This window comes from Gopherus flavomarginatus, chromosome 2, assembly GCF_025201925.1.
Source record: "Gopherus flavomarginatus isolate rGopFla2 chromosome 2, rGopFla2.mat.asm, whole genome shotgun sequence".
Taxonomy (NCBI): Eukaryota; Metazoa; Chordata; order Testudines; family Testudinidae; genus Gopherus; species Gopherus flavomarginatus.
Window position 1 is genome coordinate 153,086,462 of NC_066618.1, and position 21,348 is coordinate 153,107,809.

The following is a 21,348-nucleotide window of genomic DNA, read 5'->3' on the forward strand; positions in this document are numbered from 1 at the left end:
CTGGATGACTTCTTTCCATCAGTCTTCCCCACAGACGATGATGAGGGAAGACACCTTTCGCCAGAGCTATTCTATGCAGGTAAGAGAAATACTGGACAAGAGCAAGGTGCTGCAATAGGCCCATGCAGTCACACCATTATGGTTTGTGTCAGGGATTTCCGAGAGAGCCTGAGAGTCAAGCAGCTGGCAATCTAAGCGGGTACAAATGCATGCACCCACTGGTGGAGATGCTCTACAGAGTCCAGCCTAAACAGCAGGGGCTGAGGCAGACAGCACAAACGTTTCCAAGGATGGGCCAAGCACAGGAGGCTACGTGACAAAAGCAAGGCATTTCAGATGGCCAAAAGTTCTTAAGACTCAAACTCCATTGATTAAACACCACAGGCTCTGCCTGCCCCACGCCCATACCCAAATGCAAAGCCTCCACCGTCCAGCCGGAGTTTTGACCAGAACAGAAGGGAGGGTGCAATCAAAGCCCCAACACACTGATGAGTCCCGAAATCATCAACTCTAAAGGTCAGTGACATCCCCAGTAACCGACTACAGCCATCACCACAGAAAAGCCCTTTATTGTTTCCATCAGCTCTCCAAAGGGAAAAGATGAGAGAGAGAGAGAAAGTCCTCACAGACACAAGCCCAGGAGGCTGGTGAGGCAGGATGAGCAGACGGGAAGGAATGCAACACACGGCTTTCGGCGCCCACACAGCACAGAAATGGCTTGGAGTAGTTCTCACTGCAGCTGAAGAGTCCTGGGGTGGGAGGCGTTGGGACTGGAGCAGCCAGGACATTCTCTCTGCAGCTGCAGGGAGAGGGAGCAGCTGGCAAGGGGGCAAGTCAGGGCTGGGGAATAAGGACTCCAGCATCTTTCGAACCATGTTTGTTTGTTAAAGCAACATAAGGGAGGAAAACTTGTAGTAGGAAAGAGGGAAAGAGGGAGGGTAGGAATAGCTGAGTTAGGATCCCCATTGTTTCCAGGGCACAGTGATAGTTACTGGATTGTATATAAGGCAGGGAACACCGTGATTAAGGAGGTGGGGTTCATTACAAATCCCTAGGATTGCTCGGCTCAATTTCCCAGAAGACTCTCCTTTGGGGAAAAGACAACTTTGCATACTTTAAGAAATCTACGCCACTCCGGGTCCTCATGGCTAATAGAAAGTGTTACTGTGCACCCATTGCTAATCCCAGGTGAGGAAAACCCTCCGGGAGAGGCTGAGAGGACTTATTGGTAAGTGAAATATTGGTCATATGCATGCATGATAAATATCCTTACCCGAGTTCTATAACTGACCACTGCTCCAAAGGAATTGTGCAAGATGCTGCAACACCATGACATGCAGCTGCACAGCTCCAGTGTTCAGTTGCCACAGGGATTCATCCTTTTCATTCCCACCTCAAAGGTAGTGGAAGCTAAATGCAAACCTTACTGCAGTACAATGGGCAGCTTGCGAGCTGAAGCCCCAGAGACAGCAGGTAATGCAAAAATCAGGATTCTACGAGCAACGGTAACTGGACCTCAGGCCACCTGTGCAGCCACACTGGCTAGACTGTAGGACGTATAATTTAATCGCGCATGCACAGGGAGATGGTGTTGCTAATAGAAGGCTAACTTGGGCATTGCCCGACTGCTTGGTGTCGGTCTTTGCAACATTAATCCTGCAGTGACAGATCCACGCTGTTTACTGAGCCACATGGAATGCTAAATCGGAGCCCGTCTGGTTACCATTCCCTCGCGGATCTGGCGGAGGGGGCCCTTTTCCTCCAAAAGAGACACCTGTTCTGAAGTGGGGAGCTTGTTTCCTGAATGCCTGGTAGGGAGCAGTCATCTGTCCCTCCCCCTTAAAAGGTTTCAGCTGTTGAGTGAAACGTGTAGGTAAGTTATGCAAATGGCCACGGCTCATTTCAGACCTTCACCAAGTAGTATCAGCTAAGCTGGAGGGGAAGAGAGCAACAGAGCACTGCTGGGTTCTGCTCTGGGGCCAGGGGAGCAGGGCGATGGCACGTCACACCTTAAAAGCCACACAATTTAAACGGTGAAGAGTCAGATTTCATCAAGCCACTTTTATGGGTAACTGCTCCCCATCCTCCTTCCCCCGGAGGCTGCTTATTCTATCAATTCCACGTAGTTGGCAGGGAACATGCCGAAGTGGCCGTCTGGGCCGTAGCCACGCCACCAGCCCTCATCGATCATCTCGATGTTGGTGATGATGTTCTCAGGGTCAAAGGAGATCTCCGTGTCATCGGCTGGAACGAGACAGAGCAGGGGAAGGTCAGAAGCTAGCTGATGTCACACAAGCTATTGGGGAAAAGACAGGGACATCTAGTCACAACTGAAAGCTCTCAATCCCTAAAGCCCTTGGCTGCCTGAGGTTGCTCTTCCCCTTTAATGGCATTTTTGGTGCCTGCACAAAATCCATCTGTGGGAAACACCGTTATTTGTATTATTGTAGCTCCTCGGAGCCCTAGTCCTGGAGCAGGACCTCAACATGCTAGGCACTGTACAGACGGAATAATAACAGTCCCTGCCCAGAAGAGCTGACTATCGAAAGATAAGAAGACAGGAAACCACAGATGGCGACTGATGGGAAGCACAAGGAAACAATGAGACAATGTGGCCAACAGCGGTCTTAGCAGACCAGGAGCTTTAACCATTGTCAAGTATTCAGCAGGCATAATAGCAAAGCAGAATTTTAAGGAGGGATTTCAAGGTGGATGAGGGAGTTTTGCCTGTGTTTATGGGGAGCGTCTCCCAACCCGAGGGGCAGCATAGGAGAAGGCACACACAGGGCTTGTTTGAAAATGTAACCAGTGGGCGATGGAGGCTGGGATCATGGGCCGACCGGACGGGAGAACCAATCTTTCGATACTGAATAGGAGACGCTAGGTCAGGTGCGGATAGGTCGTGAGGGGCCTTGACCGTTTTATGAAACGCGTCAGAGGTTTTGTTTGGAATCCGCTGTCAAAACGCAGACTGACTGTGGACTTGTTTTCTCTGCTCTTGCTGTGTTATCTAGAATTGCTTTCCGGGGTCAATGAATCTGGAGGCCCCGTATCTGTGAAGCTGCCATGGCTGCATGGTGATTTGTCTTTAAAGCAGGGATTAGGGGTAACATTTTCAAAAGCACCTGACTCACTTAGAAGCTTTTGGGTGCATTCCTCTTTGTTATGGTGCAAGCCTGACAGTCACTTTTCAGACCAAAACCATATTTTAAGGGTAGCAGAAAATGATGGGTTAGATCATCAAAATATCATAAGTTCATTGACTTCCACTAAGCTACTAGGATTTACACAAGGTGAGAATCTGGTCCAGTGTGCATGGAGGCAGAGAGAAAGGAGCCAGAGGAGAGAGCCCGAGCAGGTAAGAGGGGTAGGAGCCAGAGGAGAGAGCCCAGGAAGGTAAGAGGGATAGGGAGTCCAGGAAGTGGAAGGGATGGCATCAAATACTGCATCATTTTTGGATCCAGGCTGCATGAAAGATGCTGTTGCACAACAAGGCTGCACTGCACTCACAGCTGTGTATGGTGACTGATCGCCAAAGGAAGTTACTTCGCTGCACTGCTGTTCTTTGAAGTACGCTGGGCTCGATCACCCATCTAGATCTGCATCACTGCACAGGAGTTGAGGGGGACTTTCCTGGGCTATCCCTGAATGCAGGTGAGTATGTGCACACTTAGAGGCACTGGGGTGGGAACGTGTGTGACACTGAGACTACAGGGCTGTCAATTCCCAAGATTACAGAGAAATAAAGGAGCCACATACCAGCCTGATAGTCGTACAGCGCTCGGGCACATAACCCTTTCCCCTCCAAGTCTGGCCTTTGCTGGTACTCAACAGCATACTCATATTTGGCATCTTCAAGCTGTTCCTTTGAAGGCAAACAGAAATAGACAGTGTTAAACACGAACGAGTTTGCTGATGGAATGCCATAGGACGCTCAGCTGTCAAAACCTCTGTCAATGTGGCACAACCTAGCTCTTTCCCACCACTCCAAACAAGGCAAACAACCCTGTGCCACGCATAGATCCTTTACCCAGCACTTTCCACGATCCTCTCGTCCATGAGAGGAAAGTTGGTAGCAGTCTGTTCGCGAACATAAGTCCTGTTATAACGACTGTGTTACGGGGACAAAGACCAGACCACCCCATGCGAACAAACACCCCTGTAACAGTGTGAACAGAACACACACAACCATTCAAATATTGGTCTCCCCAACAGAAGAACAAGAGGGTTCTCCACAGGCAGATTTTCTTTCACCTCCCCATAGGGCAGCATTGGAACTGACTGCTCAACGACCAACCTAACAACAGAAAGGCACTGATGGCTATGCTTGTTGGACCACAGCCGCTTTATCCCATCCTGACACAAATTAGAGAGGCAGCATGACCCAGGGGTTAGGGCACTAGCCTGGGATGTCAGAGATCAGACTCCCAGCATGACCCTGGACAAGTCACTTGTCACAGAATTATAGAATTGCACGGCTGGAAGAGACTCAGTCTCATTCTGGGCCTGGACAACACGGATCATAGCACTGCCCTGCCTCACGGGGTGTTGTCATGATAGATAAATCCAGTAGCGATTGTGAGGTGCTGAGATACTACCCCATGGGAGGGCAGAGAAGTACCCTGGATAGATCAAACTAGGTTACACTGAACTACAAAATCTGTAAAAACCTCAACAAAATATGGACCAGATGCCAAAAATAATGCAGGAATCATAAAAATCGACTTGATGTTTCTAAACGAGCACGAGTGCCAAACACAAAGGAGATGACCCTTGCAGTTTAAAGGGCGGTTTCAGAAGCACGGACATTCAAACTGCAAAGAGGGATTGCAACACAAGAAAAAGGAAGTCTGATCTGGGCTGATACTGTCCATGGGAAGAGCACTCCAGCTTCACACACTAAGCTTGTCAATACTAATCTATGCAACGTTTACCAACCCACCGTATGCAACTACAGGTTGACGCTTCAAACTGAAACATTCAAGCTATGTGGGTGGAAAAACTACCACAAATTAGGAATCATCTGCTGCTAAACCCAAGCCCGGAAAGAATTTAACCCCAATCAACAGAAAACAAATCTTTATACATGACTCCACCCAGAAAAGCTTAGAAACAAATAACAAAACCTTTAAGAAGTGACTTTGTAACTCTACAGGCCAGCAGGTATCTGATTTGCAAATCACAGACCAAAGAATGTTACCAAGAGATTCCTGGCTGCGCTTTAAGAGGGTTAAGAAAAAAGGATTTATTCTTGACTGAACGATCAGAGGTGATGGAGAATCCACCACATCCCTAGGTGGGTTGTTGCTCCCACTATTACAAAATTTGTGCCACATTTCCAGTTATTTATTTGAAGTTTTAACTCCCATCCCTGGGATCTTGCTAGACTTTACCTTTGTCTGCTAGGTTATAGAGCTCTCTACTGACAGACCTCTTCCCCCCGTCAATGTTCCCTCCAATTTTGCCCATCCATGTGTGGAATGAATTTTGCTATGCACACCAATACGGAGGTGATGTGTGTCGGGGACGGTGCCAAGGGGTTCGGCGTGTGGGAGGGGACTCAGGGCTGGGGTGCAGGAGCTGAGGGCTCTGGATGGGGGGGCAGGCTCTGAGGTGGGGCCAGGGATGAGGGGTTCAGGGTGTGGGAGGGGGCTCAGGGCTTGGGCAGAAAGGTGGGGTGCAGGGGAGTGAGGGCTCCAACTGGAGATGTGGGCTCTGGCCAAGGGGTCTGGGGTGCAGGCTGCCCCGGAGTGGCAGCAGGCAGAGAGGACTCCCTCTAGCTCTCTCCCCCAACCACAGTAGCTCTGGGGCTAGGAGAGAGGGGCCTCTCCCCGCTGCTGGGGGGGGGGGGGGAGGAGAACGGGAGAGGCATCTCTCCTTGCTGTGCCACAGACCTGGGGCTGGGGGAGATAGGTGCGTGACCCTTGGTGGTCGCCTGCATTGCCACACAGGCACAAACCTTAAAGGGAACTTAGCCCCCTGCAGGTACTTTTAGGCCGTTATCTAGTCATCTCAATCTTCTTGGTGTTAAACAGATTAAGTCAAACAGCTGTTTCCGTAACGAAACCCACCTGAGTGGGGGGCTCTTCGTAGACAGCCGACTCATCAGGGGGTTCCTCATACAGAGCATCCTCTTCCACTTGTGGCTGGGACACCGGGGGGACTGGACTGTACCTGGTGTCCTGCACAGCAGCATCACCTGGAAAGAAACCCAGAATACCTTGCAGTGTCAATCCCCTCACACACTGGTCTCTCCCTCCTGTCAGAGCCACATGCCGGACAGCTTTCTGAACTAAGCTCTGACCCATAGATAGAGGCTGAGGAGGTACCAGATCACAATCAGAAGTGGGTACGCAGAAGGGGGGACTTGGAGGAAACGATCAGCGCATCAGGGTTGACAGCAGGCTCCTTCCATCCCTCTACGTGTTGAAGAGAGAGGTTGAGCTGGTTAACACTTATGTGCTACGGAAAATAGCTCTCCCCCAATGGAAAATGTTGCCAAAAAATCCATTTGTCAAAATTTTCCAGTTTTCATCCCACACTGTCCAAAGAAAATTTGTAAGGGGCTGCGGGGGGGATCACTGCCTAACCAGCTCCAGTAATAGGAAGACAGGGAGCAAGAAGGAAGAGAAGAGACCTGAGAATGGGTGGGTAAGATCTCATTGGGCCACAGAGATGAACACAAGGAGCTTGCGTTAGAGCCCAGGAGGAGTTAGAGGAGAGGGGCGATGGAGCTGGAGCAGCAGGAGAGTAATGATTTTAGCAATGCTTTTTTTGGTAGATTGGAGACAATGGAGAATGGACAAGCTTTATCAGACCCTCCAGCCGCTCTCCCAGGGCCATGCAAGCTTGGGCCCTTACGCAGCATTTTCTACTATTATATCCAGTCTGCCTAGACAGCTGGGAGAGGGGAAATGGTCAGAGCTACTGTGGGACTTCCTCACCAGGAACAAGGGTGGTGGGTCTTGTGAGACATCTAAACCTTTAGGCCAAGTCTACCTGATGAAATGCAGGTGTGGTGTACTGGAGTTGTCAGCAATCGTGTTTGCCGAACACGGTTTGTTCTTGTCTGCCCCTACAGCTAAACTGCGTGCAGACAGGGTCATTAGGGGGACATTTCAAGGCACTAGAGGGTGCTAGGGTAAAGGCTGTGTCGATGTAAGGAATGACAAGAAAACTCCTGGACGCAAAGTTTAGATGGTTACAGAGGCAGCTTAAAGTTCAAGTGCTCTGCTGTGACCTTCTCAAAATACTTCTGGTTCCATACGCAGGGCCAGTTAGATGGGGGGCTCCAGAATCTCAAGGGGTGGAAGACGATGTTGAGAGGAGAGGTAAAATTTATTAGATGAAGAACTTTGGGGGGAAGGGGAGAGCCTATTTAGAGGGGACAAGATCCATCTTAACCAAATCAGGCACTGGAAAAGGCAAGGGGGTTTATTTAAACTAGAGGTTGATTGGGAGCTGACAGGCTGGGGAGCACTCAGATAGGAAGAGACACCTGCTAGAGGGGTCAGCAGCAACAGGGAAACTACGCAGGCAATATGAGACAGGACGGATGTTACAGCTGCTCTGGTGGAAGGACAGGATGAGGTCACAGAGACATTAACTGGGCTTCCCTCCCCAAACGCACTTCTCCCCTGGGGCCTATGGGACATCACCAATGCACAATGGCCAAGCTAAGGCCAGACATCTTATTGCCAGCCTAGCTCCCACACTCAACCCTGCAGATTGTGCACACAACCGGTCTAGGTAGCCACATGCGCTCATCACCATTCCCCTTGTTCGTCTTCTTCCCAGGCCTTCTGCTTGTCAGGGACTATCCTTCCTATGCAGAGCCCAGGACAACACTGCCTGCCTCCCCTTACAATCCCATACAGCAATGGGAACGACACAATCCAGGAGATGGATTGCTAGTGGGATGTCGCTGCTTCCAGGTTAGCCCTGAGCCGGACCGAGTTTAGGGTTAGGTCTAAATCTCTCCTCAGCACAACAGTGACCCCTAGTGGAGAATGCATGAACACATACCAGTTGCAACCTGGTTTCACCTCTAGCAAGGAGAAAGCTGCGATGTAGTACGGAACCTGCTATGGTCTCATGTTCCTTGAAATACAGAAGCTGGTCACTTTAGAGTCATAGAGTTTAAGCCCAGAAGGGACCAGCAGATCATGTAGTCTGACCTCCTGTCTAGCACAGGCCACCAGCACCACCCCGCACCCACACACTAAACCAAACCACCTGAGTTAGACCTACTTTGTGCAGTGCTTGCCCCGCCTGCCGGGGCTCTGGTGGTTTGTGTCTGGGTCCGTTTACATTTGTTTCTGAAGGAAAGAAGTTGCGGAGAGGAGAGCCGGTCACCAGCCCTAAGCCTAGGCTAGTGGCAGTATCCAAACCATGTCTCCAATGAATCCCTGCAGGGCTGCCTGTGAGAAGGCACCAACCCTCTCAGCACTAAGGGAGAAAACAGGGTGAAGATAGCAGATGCCGGGACCAGGTACTGGAAGAGGAAGAGACGCAGCAAAGAGAACTTCACCGCAATGCGGCTGCTGAATATTTAGCAGAGACAAGCAGCGACAGGGCAGCACGTTGGAGATGGAACCTCACACCGGGAAGGGGCTGCTTCACTGCTGCAGAGCGTCCGCTAGCTGGAAGAAAGGCCATTTGCAACTCAAAGAGGCATGCACGGAAACCAGAAACAAAGCAGGACTGGTCAGAGAAGGCTGGATCCATGCATAAGGTTGCCCTACATGTCCACGCTGCCCCTGGTAGGAAGCTCTCTGCAGCAAGGACACTGCCAGGCTTCCCTCTCATTCTAAACAATTGAAACACTTGGTTCCTGAGGACACTGTTATAAACGGGATGTGATGTCTCAGAAAATTAAGCCTCCGGTAGTTTTGCTGTAACCCAGGGATCAGACCCGTGTCTGCTTCCTTTTCACCAAAGCCCTGGTGCAGAATAACAGTAATCCTGAACTCTTCCAGCACTAGACTCAAAGCTCATTGGGCGGGGGGGGGGGGGGGGGGTCAGTATTATAATCCCCATTTTACAGATGGGGAAACTGAGCCACAGAACAGGGCAGTGACATACCCACATTCACACAGCAGACAAGTAGTAGAGATGGGAATAAAACCCAGGTCTCTCAAGTCCCAGTCCAGTGCACTATTCAACAGGTCACACAGGCCAAGCAGACAGAGACTTGTATTTTATTACAGCATTTGGAGTAGTGGACATAATAACGGCCATACTGGGTCAGACTAAAGGTCCATCTAGCCCAGTATCCTGTCTTCTGACAGTGGCCAATGCCAGGTGCCCCAGAGGGAATGAACACAATAGGTAATCATCAAGTGATCCATTTCTTGTTGCCTATTCTCAGCTTCTGGCAAACAGAGGCTGGGGACATCATCCATGCCCATCCTGGCTAATAGCCATTGTTGGACCTATCCTCCAGGAATTTATCTAGTTCTTTTTTAAATCTTGTTATAGTCTTGGCCTTCACAGCATCCTCTGGCAGGGAGTTCCACAGGTTGACTGTGCATTGTGTGAAAAAATACTTCTTTTTGTTTGTTTTAAACCTGCTGCCTATTAATTTCATTTGGTGACCCCTAGTTTGTGTGTTATGAGGAGTAAATCAGACGTCCTTATTTACTGTCTCCACACCAGTCATGATTTTATAGACATCTGTCATGCCCCCCCTTAATCGTCCCTTTTTCAAGCTGAAAAGTCCCAGTCTTTTTAATCTCTCCTCATACGGAAGCCGTTCCATAACCATAATCATTTTTGTTCCCCTTTTCAGAACCTTTTCCATTTCCAATATGTTATGAATTTTGCAAGGTGGTTATACTGATATACCAAGTTCCCCAGCCCCCCTTGAACCTCTTGGGATGGAACCTTTCTATGCTGGGTACCAGAGAATACGTTTCTGGAACAATTTGAAAGAAAACCCAGAAGTATCCTTTTTCAGCTTTAAAAATTGAAGACGTTCTCCACGAGTAAATTAAAACTGGGTGAATTTCAGCACTTCAACCTTTAAGCACTCTGTCCTCCAGGAAGCATAACCTTGTAACAGTACACAAAGGAAATAAAAAGAATGTTGTACTCCACAGTAAAAATAATTTGGGGAGGGAAGAGGGTGTCATAATAAGCCTGGGTGTCACTTTAATTAAGGAGTTGCAACCAGCACCTCTACAACCCAGGTAGATTAAGCAGAGCAAAATTATAGCAAATGACCCCAGCGTGCAAGGTGCTGTACAAACACAGAACTCATCCATGTTGAATGTACTGTGACATTTAGGTCATATTAAATAGCCTAACTAGAAATAAAAATAATAATCTCACATATCTGCAATGCACGGGAGTTTGCGTTACGGTGAGAGATCCTTCCTTTTTGCACTCTCTCGATTTTGTATCTGAACACGCAACGCAAACGTTGTGTTTCTGTTGATTTAAAACATATTGTATCCTTGTTTTCTTTTAAAAAAAAATAAAGAAAAAGGAGAGAAAAGGAGCCATCTGCGTGTTTTTACTTAATTCCTTGTTTTAACCTTCGCTGCTATAAGACCTATGGGACTGCTGGTGGATGTCTAGCGGCATTTGCAGGACTAGACCCTTTCATTGCAAGTTCTCCAGTGCAGTGACCCATCTAGTGCATTTGAAAAGCACCTAACATGCTTAAATACATAAACCGGGCCCTGCTAACTGAGCAGGTTCAGACAAGTGCTCTCAAGTATGCCTGCTTTTAGATTTTTAGGCATCTCTTCCCCACAACGAAGGCCTGCTGGCTCATAAAGGCCATTCACATGCACAGTTTAGAGTCCAGCCATTGGAGTTACTGGTGAGCAAAAAAGACATAATGCTGAGAAGCTGGATTATTCCCCACTCTCCAACAACACCAACAGCTGAAAGGACCATCTTCAGACTTAGCAAACAAAGTCACTCCTGGTCTGAGATACAGCAGGCAAAGTTTCTGGCCCAAAGGAGAATTTTTCACAAAGTTATGGGCATGTGAAGACAGAATGAAACTAAGCCATGACAACCTTAAAAATATCTTGAACTACTGCAGAAGCCACAATAGCTGGCAGACCTGCTCCGAGAGCCAAAGTGAAAGCTCTCCCCTGGTGGAACTAGGGGGGCTTCCAGACTCCCTGGCTTGAAGTGGTTTCCATCCTATACAGGATTCACAGTTTGGTTCAATGGCTCTCAGCACCCCCACTATACAAATTGTTCCAGCGCCCCTGCCTAGTGACCTGATGGGGAAGGTAAAGCAACACACCTGAGCCAGGAACCGGAGAGGCTGGAGGCATCTCCTGAACAGAGGTATGGACAAGGGAGGGTGGATGAAAGGCCTGGGCAGCTGAGTGGACTGGAGAGGCCGGCGCATGGACAGGGCTGCTCTCCTTCTGCAGGAAGGGGCTCCGTAGCTTGCCTAGGAAGGACAGAAGCGAGAAACACACTAGGCACATGAAGCAAGCGAGCTGTTCAGAGAAGAGTACAAATGGGAAGTACCTATTCTTCACTCCACCATCTCTGCGCTTACCCCTTTCGAAGCGGCTATAGCAGTCGGAACCAACTGTTCCAGTGCGGCACTGCTCTGAAAAGTGACTTGGGAGAAACGGCATCTTCTCGCTCAGCTGATCTGCCCCCAAGATCTGGGGGATTTACTGTCCAAGACACAGTCTTATTGCCTACTATTCCTGAGTCCCCGTCCAGGGACTGCCACGGGAGCATCCTATCACTTTCTATATCCCTTGCTACACTGTTACAGCAAAAGACAGAATGCGAGGCAGGGGGATCTTATGGACAACAGCCTCATGATTTACTACCCAAACCTGCTTCAGCTGCTGTCCATCCTGTGCACTAAACGAGGCAGGTGTCCTTTTGGAAGAAATTGCATGTGTTCAAGTAATGAATGACTACCTTAATGAATATGCACAAGGAGGCCAAATGAAGGATGCACAGATAACCTCCATTCTGGCACTGCCTAACTTCTGAGTGCTTGACTTGGCAAAGGTAAGAATGTTCTTTTAGCTTATTTTAACGTATGACATTTCCTCGATTCTAAGAGAAAACTGCAAAAACAAAAGTGCCCTTGTGTGGAACCACAAAGACTCCAGCCATAGGTTATCAGCAGGCTTTGATCCTCAGTTCTGTAGGAAAGTCCTCTACCCCCTGAGCTAGAGGAACAGAAGCTAGCCACAGGCAGCAGTTACCGTCTGTGTCCACCACTAGAGGGTGATGTTACACACACTGCCCAGCACAGTGCACAATTCTGCTAGACAGCAGTGGAGCGTGGAATATCAAGGGTCTTAGGTTCAAATCTGGCCTCTGGGAAGGAAATGTTACAGCAGTGGTGGAGGTTACAACCTAGTCAAGTATACAGCCGTGTTATTTGAGGGAGGCCGTGTGGCTAGGGGAATAAGACTCGGGTCTCATGTTAAGAGACCTCGGTTCTGTTCCCTTCTCTGCCAGATATGACCATGTGAGCCATGATAAGGGTTGCGAAGCACAAAGCAACAATAAAAGCAGTCAGTGGGAGATGAAATTTGAACTACCACTCTCGCCTGGCTTCCAACACAGCGTGCTATCAGGCTAAAGGGTATTTTGCAGGGAGAGTGCAAGCGAGTCGCTGTTTAACTGAGCGAGGCTTCGGAGCATGCCCGGTGCAGACAGAATGTTCAGTGAATTAAGTCTTGAGCCAATACTACCATGCATATGCAAATGACAATTTCCTGGGACTAATCACCAGGTTTGGCCAACTTGATTTTTAGGACAGCAAAGGCACCTCTTTTACATCAGGACTATCTTCTGTCAAATTTCAAGTACCTAGTGCAAACCCTGGAGATGCCAGAGTTGTTCAAAGAATCAGATGGAAAATGTCTAACCACAGGCAGAAGAATCTGTTTTTCCTGCCTCTTGTGCTCAAAAACAGCAGCGATATTTCTGAACGTTCAGCCCCTTGGAACACAAAGCAAGACATTTTCCACTGCTCCACTAAGCTACTGCTTGCTTATTTACCCATGGCCATACATGGAGTCTGCGGCAAAGCAGGGATTGAACCCAGTTCTTCCATCCTAGTACCCTATTTACACCACCATCTCTCCTTTTAAGTGGTCTTCACATGTGGCGCTGAAGCAGTGGCGGCTCCAGGCACCAGCACACCAAGCACGTGCCTGCGGCGGCAAGCTGCAGGGGGCGCCCTGCCGGTCCCTGCGAAGGCGGCAGTCAGGCAGCCTTAGGTGGCTTGCCTGCGGGAGGTCCGCCGGTCCCGCGGATTCGGTGGCGCGTACGCCAAAGCCGCGGGACTGTGGACCTCCCGCAGGCAAGCCGCCGAAGACAGCCTGCCTGCCATGCTTGGGGTGGCAAAAAGCTAGAGCCGCCCCTGCACTGAAGGTCCCTGGTTCAAGTTGGGGTGATGAAGCTAGTGAAAATCATGGAAGTCAGACTAGCTGATCTCAAGGGTACCTTCTAGACTTAACATTCACAAACTTATTTTTGCTGAATCATTAAAAAAATCCAGGAGACAGCAGAGACAAGCACGGAAAATCTCAGCCTCTCCGGCTGGGTGAAGTTATTCGCTGCTGAAAAGGATAGGCTTATATAGGAAGTGTTTGACAAACTTATCTCTAGGCATTGCTCCACCTATAAGGCAAATCACATGGTGGTGTGATAGGAGTTTTATCAACACTGGAATGACCACTGTAACACACTGCTGCCTCTGGCACTGGGAATAGCATGCCTATACCAAACACATGCTGAGAACACCTTCATATCACACGTTCCCTGTGTATTTACCTGTAAGCTGTATGTTAACATGGCATTGACAGTGCCTTTCCTGAGGCGCTTTATAACCCCTGAGCAGGCTATCAGCCAGCACTGTTCTCTCTGCCGATGTTCCACTCTTGCTTTATACCTGGTTGGGAACCGAAGGCTGCTGTTTCTGAGGGCATAGACCTCTCCTTCTGTTTGAAGATGTCCCGTGGATTCACTGATCTTTGCGCTATCAGCGATGCCGCTTCCTGTGAGAAAAAAAGAGCACACACACACATCCATGTAAGACACAAGCCATTATTCCCACGGTTGGATAAATCGATTCTTTCACCTGGCTCTGCAATAGACAATGCTGACAGATGGTTTGGTTTTCAAAGTAAGAACCCATCCCATTTCCTAGATCCCTGGGTATTGCTCACCCACCTGCCTGGAACAGCTTTAGAATGGTTCTGTTCATTCCCTTCAGGATGTACCTACAAGTCAGTGCTAAGAGGTCACTTGTACTCATCAGCTCCAAGTCCTAGAGGGGCTGGGATTTCATCAGTGTTACCGTGCTGTGTGCGTTTTCAACAGAGTAATTGACCACTGGAACAATTTACCCAGGGTCGTGGTGGAGTCTCCATCACTGCGCATTATTAAATCAGGACTGGATGTTTTTCTAACAGATCTGCTCTAGGTATTATTATGGGGACCTTCTCTGGCCTGTGTGACACAGATCAGACTAGATGATCACAATGGTCCTCTTCTGGCCCTGGACTCGACAAGGCCTCTGGTAGAATGGATATGGTGGTATCATGGGACGTAGTCACAACCCTCTGCTGGCACCAAGGCCTACATTACCACCTTGCCCTGTGATTCCGTCTCAGCACCGGCCTTCTGCCTGCATGAAACAGGCAGATGGAGAACAAGGTACCACCACTATGGCACATGGAGCCTCTCACTTGTTCTGTTGAAGTCCTCTATTAGGGAGCTCCACAGGAGCAACAGATGGGCCTCACTTATGACTGGGAACTAAACTTGGAAGCCTAAATTTCACCCTCTTTTTCCCTCCCCTTCACAGAAATACAGGGGAGTTGTGGGAAGAACAAGACCCAGCCACTAGGACAAACAACCACAGCCCTCAGGAGACCAGCAGCCATCGCTGGAGGCCTGGAGCAAGCCCCTGAATCCACAGGCTAGGCTGGGGGAGAGCAGCAAAAGCTCCCCAGCCCCCAGGAGCATCAGGGACAAGCACTCGTGACACCAAGAGAAGCATGGCCATGAGGCGTGTGGAGGCAGATAGGAGTCCACGCCCCTCAGATGACCCATAGCCCACAACAAGTCAGGGAACAGGCCAACCAGCTCTGAGGAGACCCACAGCCAGCTGTGTGGGCCTCAGAAAGTAACTCAAAGCCCCCAGGAGACAAGCACCCAGCTGAAGGACCAGGCAGGCGAGGCAATACATGCAACTGCTGCTTCTGAATAGTCTGTGCCGCGTCCCCAGCACCTCTGAGCAGAAGGGAACAAAGGAAGGGTTACCACGATGGTCAGTTCATTCCATGTGCACTTCGAAGCAGCAGGAAAAGAAGCGCACTGCCCAGCCATGGCTGCCCATGGGCCTGGCTGGCGCAGCCATGGCTGCTGGTGCTGGCAGCAGATCATGGGAGCTCCTCCTTGCATGTACCTGAGCTTTCTCCACAGACTCACTCCTCCGGAGGCCCCTCCGCTGGGCGGCCTGATGCTCCTCTTCCTGCTCCTTCTGCGGCACAAGACAACCCTTTGCTCTTGCAGTCACACAGACAAGGATCTCTCACCCAGCCCCCATGCCAAACCCCGCCCTGAAACATGGCTTCCCTTGGCACCAGGGGGACAGGAATGAGAAGCAGCATCGGCAGGATGGTCATTACAGAGCCAGACAACCAAATTCTGGACACATCCAGTTTGCCAGGTTTTGGAACCTGCCTATGAAAGTGGCCAACAGCTGATGCTCTCACAAAGCCACTCTCTGCCCAATGCACCTGGCCAGACGGACAGTTCTGCAGGTATTGGACAAGTCATTCCTGACCCCTACACACATTCCACAAGGAAAGCCCTGACACTGCTTCAGCCTGTCTAGGTATACCATTGCTCATGGGCATCTGTCTGTCTGGAGATCCCCAAGACGCAGTCCACGCTGCACAATTCTAGGAGACTCTGCCCCCTCCCCAGATTTCTGCAAGAGTCACGAATAAGAGGTCGAAGGGACAGCAATTGTCAGAACTCACCCACTGCTGCTTCTCCTTGTCTCTGCTCTGGGCATCCTGCTGCTGCTGGAATTTCCTGCCGTTATAAATAACAAACTGGAGTTAAATAATAACCAGGCCGAGTTGCTCGCTCTGCCCCTGGTGCCAAGCAGCCCAGCTGGGCGGAGCTCCCCAGCTCTCTGCTGCTGCAAACTGCATAGGGCCCTGGCACAGGCCAACCTTATAGCAGGGTGCTGCCCTCACCCCTTCCCCTAAAATTGGTACTTTAGGGGCTCCCATCTGTCATATGAACAATCTCCATCCTTGCCATAGCGTTCACAAGGAAGGACCCCCACCTATCCATTCCCAGACTTCCTCATGGCAGCAGCAAGCACCTGGCAGCCGAGCCTGTGGGGCACAGAGGCTGCAGCGCGGGGGCCCCTAGGGCCAGCTCTAGGAGTGGGAGGGAGGGTTCTGGCTTAATACAGGGGTGGGGGTGGAGATCATGATAGGTGTGTCAGCTCCAGCCCACTATCGGAGTCACGTAGGTGGGGACTGTGGGGCAGTAGCAAGGAGATGTGGCCACTCCAGCTTCTCTGATCACTTTTCGGGCATCACCATGGGACCCCTTTCCCCCCCAACACACCCTTCAGAGGTGGGGCAAAGAACTCCCTGCCCAGAGGGGCTTGGCAGACACAGACTGGGGGGCTGTTCACCCCCCTGCCTCCTCCCACCCAGCTCTGTGAAAGGAATGTTGGAGCCAGGATATCCCTGCCCCCACTGGAAGGAAGAAGGCAGGTCAGAGCCCATGTGGACAGTGTCTAGCGGCGGTGAAATCAGCCACCGCTCTCCCCGCCCCGTGTCCTTAGTGGCAGAGATGTTTTGGAGGGGAGGAAAGGGGTTGCTATTTCCAACCCCTGCTCAGGAGGCCAAGGGGTGGGCATTGCTGCCTGTTCCCCCGGCAGGGGGCGGTGCTGGTACCCACCCTAACCCATGTGCCTATCAGTGCATGGCTTTGGGGATGGGCTTGATCCCTGCCAGTCTATCATGCTCCTTGCTGGCTCTAGGGTGCCTCTGGTGTGGCTACTCATACAGCTGTTGGGGGCACAGGACCAACGAGACTTCCGGTCAGACACCAAGCAGGGGGCAAGGCTCGCTCTCGTTAGGAGCTACAAAACACCCCCAAACATACTACAGCCTCACACCAAAAGTGTTAACATAGTCAAGGTTGCCAGACTGCAGGATCCACCAACACAGACCCCAAAGAGTGTGGAAATAAGCAGTTACATTGCTCCACAGCCCCTAAGCCCCATCTCAACCCTCCGCTACCTTGTCTGCCCTGCACTGCAACCAACAGGCACCCTTTAGCTCTGGCCACATTTGCTGCTTATATTGTGTGGCTTTGAGAAACTGCAATGTCCTAGAGCTGTAGGTGAGTGTATTTGCAGGGGAGGGGAACATCCCTAAATGTGGGACCATGTCAGACTGCAAATGGATGCAAGAGGTGCTACTGTAGCATTTGGGAAACCGTCTGTGAACGGGTGAGCTGTGTTTTCAGCCATGGTTTCAACACCTAGCATTTGTTTTCAGGCAGCAGCTACAGAATTGTGATCTGCATGTGTGCTGGAGCAGCAGACGTATTGCCAGCGACCAACACAGAAAGTGCCTGGGCACAGACACCACTTTTGTTGTGCTGCGCAATACCATGGATGGCCGTAGGATTACATATAAATATGAGAGAGAGTCACCTCTAAGGCTGGGCTTATAGCGGCACCAATCGGAGCCCTGGTCTGATGGACCGAGCAAGGTCTGTTCACTGGGGCTCCTCTCCCAAGTCTGAGAGGGCTGTTTGAGGGAGGAGGCAGTTCCAGGGTGAAGAAGGCAAAGGGATGGGGCAGGACGACTTCAGCTGAAGTTGCTCAACAAGCTGAGCTTGTAGCTTGGCTGTGGAGAAGGCACCTGGAAATGCACTGGAGGAACTTTAACTGAGACCTCACGTTGTTGTGTGCAGACAGAGCGGGTCTGCCAGTCCCTGAAACCCACTGGGCCACACACTTCCCCTCTCCACTGACAGGAATGGGGAGACTGGTGCAATGAAGGAGACGTTTAGGAGAGATGCCAGAGATCTGGCTGGAAGGGCACTGGGACAGTCTTCTGAGATGAGGGTGGAGCATTCCCTACATAGGTCCTTGCTCCTGAGTCCTATGCTCTGCAGCGTGGGATTGCTAGCCTGATGGCATGTGGTGCTGGGGGAAGGGGGAGAATAAAGCAGCCCCTGGGTCAGAGGGAAGGAGACCAGACAGAACCCTGGAATAAGGCAAGGAAGCTATTAGAGCTTCTCAGTGCAAATAAGAGACTCACTTCTGAGCATCAATCTCACTGGATCTCTCTTTAAACCTTCGCTCACGCCCGGCTGCTTCCTGCAGCTCCCGCTCCTTGTGCTCTTTATCCAGTCGCTGCCGCTCCTCGTCCACCCTCCTCTTCTCCTCCAGCCGGCGGTTCTCCTCATCTTTCTAAGGACAGGACCATGCCAAGTCTGGTTAAAGCTGCCAGCACCGGAGAAAAATCCCCAAAACTCTCTCCTCACCATGTCTTCATACTTTAATCACCAACCATCACGAGAGATTTACAGCTGGTTATTGTGTTGTCCACTACAGCCGGGAGCACCGTCAGCTGGAGTGTGTGCAGCCCTGGTTGCTCTAACATCACCCCACACACTCCTGGGAGGGCTCCAAGGACTCCACATGGAAGGCAGACCCAGAAACACAGAATCCTCACTCAAAAACCTTGCTTGCTCATGTAAGCACAAGTCACAGAAGCCCTGACAGCGATCAGGGCCATGCCCTGAGACCGAGCCCTCCCCTTTCGGATGGGAACAGAGAACAGAAACTGGGACCTGTAGCCGAGAGGGCTAGCTTAGCCTTTATCGTAGTCAGCTGTAACACAAGGAACCTACAGGCCTGTGCCCTGTCTGACATTAGCGTAAGCAAGTTAGCATAAGTCTAGTCAAGTAAAGTAGGCCCGTTACCCTTGTCATAGATAACTGGCCTGACAAATACCCTTAGCTTTTGGGCAACTAGGAATAGCTGGCTAAATAGCAGGAGTTGGAACCTAATGGTAACCAGTAACCGCAGGAACACAAAGTGATAATCACAAAACTGCTTGAGAACAAAGGGACAGGTATGATGAGTATTAATTTGTTAACCTATCAGTAAGGCTGCAAATCATTCACGGAGGTCACGGAAATCATGGCTTCCATGACTTTCCGTGACCTCCATGAATTTTGGTGCTGCCCTGGAACAGCGATCTGGTGGTGGCCACATGGCCCTGGATCATCCCCCGCTCCTCCCCCCAGCAGCAGCAGGGCCCCAGCGCTGCCCCTCTCCCCAGCAGCAGTCTTCAGGAGCGCCCTCCTCCCAGCAGGTGAGATTTAGTCACAGGTATTTTTAGTAAAAGTCATGGATAGTTCATGGGGCCATGATTCTTTGTTCATTGCTTGAGATCTGTCCATGACTTTTACTAAAAATACCCGTGATTAAAACGTAGCCTTACCTATAGGATAAGTGCATCCCAATTTGATGAGGGTGAGAAAGTTAGATTTGGGCATGGCAGGCTGAGTTTTAGCATGAATATTCATGATGGTGCTCAGGCTCTATAATAGGGCAAACTACTGTGTAGGGAGAGTGCTTTTCCATTGTTAGCTTTCCATTTGCCCCTTTGGATCTATTGTTATCTACCATCAGTCTGGAGCATTGAGGAACCTGGACCATCAGACTCATTTGACATGCCAGAGGCAGGGCTGGTCCTTTGTCTCTTACCAGCAGGTCCTCGCGGAAGGGTGCAATATGTAAATATAAGAGTTCATGCAATGAATGATACCACAGATATCCCCAGTACTGGATTATTCCTATCTATTATTGTGGCTCGGAGCTTTTCTGGCTTTATTCCTTATTTTAGTAAAAATTGTCACGGCTTTGCTTTGCCCTCAGTGTGAATGTCCCTGCCATATATCCCGAGGGTCCCTACACGATATTGAACTCATTGATTTTAGTTCTGTGTAGCCTGATTCTGGGACAAGAACCTTGTTACCTTCAGATCAACTGGCCATCAGCACAAGTACTACTGACTATTAAAAAGGATTGGGAAACAGACTCTTGCTTCCAGGGTGTCCACACTAGAGAACATTCCTCCAAACCAACCTTATTTTGCAGGGCCGTCCTTAGGATTTATGGGGCCCTACGCAGTATTATTAAACTGGTGCCCCTATGCCGGATGGCAGCCCAAGCTCACAGCCTGGTGGGGGAGGGGGAGGAGGGACTTGACAGCAAAGGATAATGAGATGCCCAGCCTGCCTCATGGTGGCGGAGAGTCACAGTTCCACACAGAGACTTCCATGCACTCTCCCTCATGCAGAATGGACATGAAGAAAGTACCTAATTAAAAGCACTAAAATTTGGGAATAAAAAATATCAGTCACAGGTTTTTTGATATGCCCTGAAGTTTGTCAGAGATTTATTTGCAAAAACTTCATAATAAGGGTGAGTCAGCTGTCCTGCTGAATACAACATTACATATAATGGAATACATGATGCAGCTCTTCTCTGTTTTACATTTTCTTCATCAGTATTTCTAAGTTGAATTTATATTTTAAATGTACTCAAATCTTAAGCCAGCATTCCAGATTACTACATATTTAACTCACTGAAACAAAGACATTCTTTTAAATTAATCAGAGAGGTTTAGTGTGTTCATAACAATGTTCATTGCTTTTAGAAAAAGGGAACAGTAATTTACTTTGTGTGATCTCCATAGAGACATGGTTATGAAATTTCACCAACTTTAAAAAAATATGTTTCCAAAGATTTTAGGTATAACAAGGATTTTGTCTTACTAAGGTACTGATTTTGCTGGAGGGTTCTTTTAAAACTAGTTTGTCAGATAGTCAGAAGTAAAGAAAGGGAACTCCTTGTCCAGCTATCTGGAAGGGAAGGACTGTTGTGCCTTTAAGGGATCTCTTCAGTGGGGAGTTGGAGGAGAGGTGGTGAAGGGATGGACAGAAAGGACAGGAAGACTTGGAAGCACTTTTTTTTTTTTAACTATAGTAATTAAAATGTGTATTTTAGATAAGGGAGGTCTTTTGAAGGATTTATTTAAAAAACTATGTCTGAAGATCCACACATTTAAGGCTAAAGATGATTGTGCATCTAAAACTCTATGGAAGCATTTTTTAGAAATGTGATTTTATAATCTTCACCAGCTCACTAATGAAATATTTTTAAAGCAAATTTTAAACTAAGGTCCTGTAGACTGACATGTTCTGTGTAAATATTACATTAATGCGCAACTGTTTTTGTCAGTAAAGTCAGAAACTGACAGTATAAAAATT

At 49.5% G+C, this 21,348-nt stretch overlaps 1 protein-coding gene across 2 annotated transcripts in view; it reads right to left on the reverse strand.

Annotated features, from left to right (window-relative positions):
* Positions 1-549: 549 nt before the first annotated feature.
* The window catches only part of DBNL (drebrin like), a 36,729-nt gene continuing 15,930 nt past the window's right edge, over positions 550-21,348 (reverse strand). The window contains exons 7-14 of one of the 2 annotated variants that reach the window (XM_050937508.1): positions 18,324-18,475; positions 16,005-16,059; positions 15,425-15,499; positions 13,904-14,009; positions 11,267-11,419; positions 6,072-6,199; positions 3,760-3,865; positions 550-2,244 (exon numbers count right to left, since the gene is read on the reverse strand). In XM_050937508.1, coding sequence (XP_050793465.1) covers positions 2,105-2,244; positions 3,760-3,865; positions 6,072-6,199; positions 11,267-11,419; positions 13,904-14,009; positions 15,425-15,499; positions 16,005-16,059; positions 18,324-18,475 — 915 coding nt within the window. In that variant the 3' untranslated portion in view covers positions 550-2,104. The remainder of the gene's footprint in view (positions 2,245-3,759; positions 3,866-6,071; positions 6,200-11,266; positions 11,420-13,903; positions 14,010-15,424; positions 15,500-16,004; positions 16,060-18,323; positions 18,476-21,348) is intronic. The other variant, XM_050937509.1, reaches the window with a different exon arrangement.